Source organism: Pelmatolapia mariae, linkage group LG4 (assembly GCF_036321145.2).
Source record: "Pelmatolapia mariae isolate MD_Pm_ZW linkage group LG4, Pm_UMD_F_2, whole genome shotgun sequence".
NCBI classification, from domain to species: Eukaryota; Metazoa; Chordata; class Actinopteri; order Cichliformes; family Cichlidae; genus Pelmatolapia; species Pelmatolapia mariae.
Window position 1 is genome coordinate 10,524,136 of NC_086230.1, and position 6,459 is coordinate 10,530,594.

The window sequence follows — 6,459 nt, forward strand, 5'->3', positions numbered from 1 at the left end:
CAATAAATTGTTGCAACTATTTTCCATTTTCCTAGCAAAATGGAAAGAAATTAATGTGGTTCAAGATCTTTGCACAGTACAGTATATACAAACGTTCAAGCAGTACTAAAAAATTTTCATGATGTAGAAATCCTGAATATTCAGGCCCCTTGTTATCTTAGTGACCTCCTAGTATTCTATCACCTCATTAGAGCCCTTTGCTCTGAGACTGTTGCCTTACTTGTGGTTCCTAGAGTATTTAAAAGTAGAATAGGAGGCTGTGTCTTCAGCTTTCAGCCCTCTTCTGTGGAACCAGCTTCCAGTTTAGATTTGGGAGACAGACACTATCTCTACTTTTAAGATTAAGCTTAAAACTTTCCTTTTTGATAAAACATACAGTTAGGGCTGGATCAGGTGACCCTGAATGCTCCCTTAGTCCCTTACGCTGCTGGGGGATTCCCATGATGCACTGACTTTTTTTTCTTCAGTCACCTTTTTCACCCACTCTGTATTCATACACCTCTCTGCATTGAATTGTTAGTTATTATTAATCTCTCACTGTCTTCCACAGTGGGTCTTTTGCCCTGTCTTTCTCCCCTTACTTGGTCGCTGCAGATGGCTGTCCTCACTGAGCCTGGTTTTGCTGGAGGTTTCTTCCTGTTAAAATGAGTTTTTCCTTCCCACTGTCGCCAAAGTGCTTGCTTATAGGGGTCATATGATTGTTACGGTGTTCTTTGTTTTGTTTGTATGATTGTAGGGCTCTTATCCTACAATATAAAGCGCCTTGAGTCAACTCTTGTTGTAATTTGGTGCTATATAAATAAAACTGAATTGAATGGAAAGGTGTATTTCTGCTAATCTGTTAAATCATTGCTATTCTGCAGGTACCCTGAGAATGAATAAGAGTGGAAACAAGAATAAGGTCAGAAACTCACATTCATTGTAGAAGATCTTCAAGGAACTATTCATTGTTCTTTACAAACAGTAAATACAAACACTGATTTATCTACAGGATCTATTAGATGTTTCTGAAGAAAACTACACAATGAAACACAGTCAAAGAGAAGATGAAATACTACTCAGAAGACTCAACCTTCAAGACAAACATCAGCAGAAGATGTCAACAGCAGACTTTCTTAAAATAGGCCCTCCTGTGAAACAGGGCCATGACACATCTGAGAAAGATTTAGCTCTTTCTTTTCTTCACAGGTTGTTGATGTTAGACTATAGAGCCAGATACATTCCTGTAAGACAAGACAATCCTGCTGTGGGCCATTCACAGTCTGTACAAATGTCTGATTTTGAAGACACAGATGATGATGACTTTGATGCTCTATTTAGTGAAAGTGTAGACTCTAATGAATCAAAACAGTTTCATTTGCATCCAATGGATGTTCAGATGGCAGTATTTCACTGCTCAGACAGTTTTCTGAAGCAGAACCTGGTTACAAAGCTATCACAGTGTCAGTACGCCTTACCTTTGCTTGTCCCTGACCCAGTCACAAAGGATATTGAATGTCCTTTGTGGACATTCAGGCAGATACAAAAAACATGGAAGAAAACTCACATCAAGGATAATTCACATGCCATGACCATGAAGACTATGCCCATCTGCAAAGCTGAGACACCCATGGTGTTTTTCTTCCGCCTGGGTTCATTGTCAGTGTCGAAATCTCAGCTCATGAACACTGTGATCAATGACCGTCACAGCACCTTCTTCCACAGGAACTGTCCAGGTAGCACCAAATTTCGCCATCTGATGGATGGTGTGGCAGAGATTACCTGGTACTGCCCTGCTGGAAAACCCAATGACTCCTTCACTGACTGCACTGCCTTCTGTAATCTTCATGGTGATGCTCTGTCATTTGAAAAACAGTGTGAGATACTGACAGAAAAATCTTCAGTCACTGTTGTTCTTGTGCCGACTCTGGAAAAAGGCCAGAAAAGTACTGCAGTAATCCAAGACCTTTACAAGTTACCAAAGTGGCTCATTATTCTCGTTGCTGATAATGATTGTGGTGCTCTTCAAGTGAAAAAGAGAAAATACAAAATGGGTCTGAAAGACAGAAGTCAATCAGATGTTTCTGAAGAACTGAAAGGAATTATCAGAAAGATTTTACATGAACCTGATAATACATCCTTCCAGCTTGAATCCTTGGCCAAAGTCCCTGGAGTCAGAGTGGATGAAGATGATGAAGTCTGTCAAAAAGGGAAATCAGCTGCATTGAAAACAGTTGATATGCTTGAAGGGATGGAAATTTCAAAGATCAAAGATACATTTCTACCTTGTCAAGGCAAGCTGTGGCATAAGTGGTGTAAAATAAATAAAGAGCTGTATCACCTTAAAGGAAACACCGAGCAGGAAAAAAGTCAGAAACAACAGCAGCTGATACAAATAAGACAAAATCAATGCAAAGCTTCACGTAGTGAACTGATGAAGTCATTCACAGAAAGCCTCTTGTCTTTGCCATCAAAAGAGAAGGAGTACTTCCTGAAATGGACTCAGATCTTAATAGATGCCCTATCCACAGACGATCTTTCTTTGATTCTTCAAAGCTATGATGAAAAGTGGACTGAAGTCTTGGCTCTGAAGAAGAAACACGACAAATCTGATCTGTTAACAACCAAACAAACTGAGCTTGAACAAATCTCAAAAAAACTGCAGTCTGCAACCTTTGGCCTGGAGCACATCTTCAGAGAAATGGGACAGATCTATGAAGCCCATAGAGAAGTACAAGCAAAAAGTAGACACACTGACTGGTCTAAATACCCTGAACTGGCTGCAGATCTGATGATTTCAGGACACCCAGTGGAGCTGATGGATGGTGATGCAGGTCATGTGCCTCTAACATGGATCTCTAGTTTTTTAGATAAAGTCATTGAGAAACTAGGCGACCAGAGAGTTTTTGTGTTGTCAGTTTTGGGCGTACAAAGCAGTGGAAAATCAACAATGCTGAATGCCATGTTTGGACTGAAGTTTGCAGTGAGTGCAGGCAGGTGCACCAAAGGTGCCTTCATGCAGCTGGTCAAAGTGTCAGAGGAAATCAAGAAAGACTTCCAGTTTGACTATTTTCTAGTGGTGGACACTGAAGGACTTCGTGCTCTTGAGCTGGAAAGTAATGCTACTCTTCATCACGACAATGAATTGGCAACATTTACTGTTGGCCTGGGAAACATGACACTGATCAACATCTTTGGTGAGAATCCAGCTGACATGCAGGATGTCCTGCAGATTGTTGTTCAGGCTTTCATGAGGATGAAGAAAGTTAAACTTTCTCCGAGTTGTGTGTTTGTTCATCAGAATGTGACAGATATCGCAGCTGCTGAGAAAAACATGGATGGGAAAAGACGCCTGCAAGAAAAACTGGACCAGATGGCTCAGCTAGCTGCTAAAGAGGAAGTATGTGATGCTGAGTGCTTCAGTGATGTCATTGCCTTTGATGTGCAAACAGATGTGAAATACTTTGCCCAGTTATGGGAGGGAAGTCCACCGATGGCTCCTCCAAATCCAGGCTACAGTGAGAGCATCCAAGAGCTGAAGAACATCATCCTGTCTAAGGCTAAACAGTCCACTGGGATTACTATCTCACATTTCAAAATCAAAATTCATGACTTGTGGAAAGCCCTGATGAACGAACACTTTGTTTTCAACTTCAAAAACTCACTAGAAATTGCAATTTACAGAAAACTTGAGGTTGAATATGGGAACTGGACCTGGGCCCTGAGGAGCAACATGCTGATTATTGAAAACCAGCTTCATACCAGAATTGAAAATGGAGAACTTGACAAGGTTGAGCGTAGTGATCTTTTCAAAGCGATGAATGAAAAATATGAAGCAATTAAAAATGACTTGGTGACATACTTTGAGGATGATGGAGACAAAGAAATACTGGTTCAGTGGAGAGGCCAATTTGAAAATAAAATAAAGGAGTTCCAAGAGGAACTGGTGAGAGGAGCGATAAAAAAACTGGATGAAATTATTCAGCAGAAGAAAGCGTGTAAAAAGCTGGATGATAAGAAAAAGGACTTTGAGAGCAAACTGCTGCTAAAGAGCAAAGAGCTCGCTCATCAGTTAAAAGACAAAGCAAAAGATGAAGAGGAACTTCAAAAACAGTTTAACAGTTTTTGGAGTGATTGGGTTAAAAAATTAACTGCAGATACACAACCCATTGAGGACATTAATCTGGAAGACGATGAAGCAAACATTCTTAATAACCTTGGTTTTGAGTGGGGTCTTATAATTAGTTGCAAAAGCAATGACAAATACAAAACCATATCCAACGTTGGTGATTATTCTGAATATATTTTGTTCAGCAAGCAGCAAGACACAAAAGAGAAAATGAAAGTCAAAAAACTACTTAAATATTATGAAGATTTAGCTACAAAAGAATCTTTTCAATTTGAAGATAAACAATTAATCAGAGCCCTCATAAGAAATGTTGAAAAACAATCGCTTGATATAATCAAGAGCAAACCTGTAACAACAAGAGGCTACAGTCCAACTTACTTACAAGAAGTAGCCAAAAATGTTCAGGAGAAAGTGACAGAGTTCAAATCAAACAAGAAATATGATTTCAAAAAGGAGTTCACAGTTGATCTCTTACTGTATGTGTTTGACAGGGCAGTCATTTGGCTTTCACAGTCTCACAAAAAATTCAAAACAAGCAATGATGCTCACACTTACTTGGAGAGTAAAAAACCACAATACTACAACATTTTCAGCAGCTTCTGCAAAGGAAACTCATCTGCTGTTGTGTTTGGAGAAATGATCTGTGGGAAACTGAAGGTTTCTCTTGTTGAGGCTGTTTGTAACAAGACCGCCATTGACCTCGCTGGAGAGATGAGGTGCACTTTCCCAGCATTCAATGGGAACAGACTGAACTTAGAGAAACATTTGTTGAAGTCACTTGCAGAGAACGAGGACTTTGATGCTTTTATCAACTACATCCAAAACCCGAGGAAGCAAGTCGAGGCTTTTATCGAAGAGAAAGTAAATGAACATATGTCAGAAGAACACAAAAATAAAGCACTCAAAATACTCAGGAAAAATGCAGGCAACATGCATGAGTTTGCCTATCAAGCTTTATTTGATGCAACAAATAACGTCAAAACACAAAGAGGAGACATAGATATGTGGGTAGAGGAATTTTCCAGTTTCCTTAAAGATAAACTGACTCTTGAATCTATCTCTTGTCAAAACTTCAGGGACATAAACAATTTCGAATTTCTCAAAGAAGAGATTGAGAAAGGTCTTATATCCATCAAAGGGGAGATGAATCGGCTTTCCTTGGATAAGATGAAGGAATTCAGGCTGAGACCTGATCAAATCCTCATTGATCAGCTGTGTAACTGCTGCTGGGAAACCTGCCCGTTCTGTGGAGCTGTTTGTACCAACACTGTTAAAGATCACAGTCCTGAAGACCACAGCGTCCCCTTTCATCGATCTTTTGCAGTTAAGGGCGCACAGTATCTTAACAGTGAGGAAATGTGTATTGAGTTCTGCACAACAAAGGTTGCAAGTGATGGAAATTTTTATGCTGGAAAAAATACAACAAAACTAATTCCTTTTAAACAGTATCGGAGTGCTGGACCACCATATGCAAACTGGAGCATAACTTCAGATGAGTCTAAGCTGAAGTACTGGAAATGGTTTGTGTGGCAATTTCAAGAGGAACTGGAAAACCACTATGCTTTAAAATTCACAGGACGTGGTGAGATTCCCAGCGAGTGGAAGACACACACTAAAGAAGCTGCTATTCAAAGTCTGGATGAAATGTTCAGTACACACTATAAGTAAATCAGCACAGTTCCAACTCTGCTGAAAATTACAGCAGCTGTGTTCATGCGACATTTTTAAAAATTAAACTGTATAAAATGACAGTTACATAATCTTACTGATTTAAATTTTTAATGTTGGCAGTTAATAGGTGATTAGACCAGTACACAGAAACCTGCTTTACTGAAAGGAATGCTTATACAGACCAAAACAGTCATTTTGAGAATTTACAGTAGAAGAGAAATAAAGGTAAATATATCAAGGTTACTAAAATGATATCACTACCAAAGGATTTCTGGAAGAGGAAACAGTTTTCATAAAGGAGAATTTAGTTTATTGATTATTTTTAAAGAAAAGTGACAATTACGTGTTTGAATGATATTATATTTTATGATATGAAGCATAGTTAATATAGAAAAGAGCTGCTATGTGATGTATTTTGTCAAAAATGACATTGTGATGAACTGGTGAATGTCTGCCTATAGTCTGAATCTCTCTTAGATGATCTTGTCTTACTCATGTTACTGACCTGTTGCCAGTTAACCTAATTCGTTGCAAAATGTTTCTTTTGAGTACCACTTAATGTAAAACCCTTTTTGCCCCATTCCCAAATTTTGTGAGACATGTTACTGCCATAAAATGTAAAAAAAGCCGATGGTTTTCTTAAAATGCTACATTTTGTTAGTTTAGTAGTTCTGCAAATG

The 6,459-nt window shown here is 38.9% G+C and overlaps 1 protein-coding gene across 1 annotated transcript; it reads left to right on the plus strand.

Moving 5' to 3' along the window:
• The first annotated feature begins 1,024 nt into the window (after nucleotides 1–1,024).
• On the plus strand, nucleotides 1,025–5,776 carry LOC134625725 (interferon-induced very large GTPase 1-like). The gene has a single exon (XM_063470975.2). The coding sequence runs from the start codon at nucleotides 1,025–1,027 to the stop codon at nucleotides 5,774–5,776; it is 4,752 nt and encodes a 1,583-aa protein (XP_063327045.2).
• Nucleotides 5,777–6,459: the final 683 nt, after the last annotated feature.

Excerpts from the sequence above, each read along its gene's own strand:
- LOC134625725 (XM_063470975.2), top strand. The coding sequence starts at position 1,025 with ATGAAACACAGTCAAAGAGAAGATGAAATACTACTCAGAAGACTCAAC.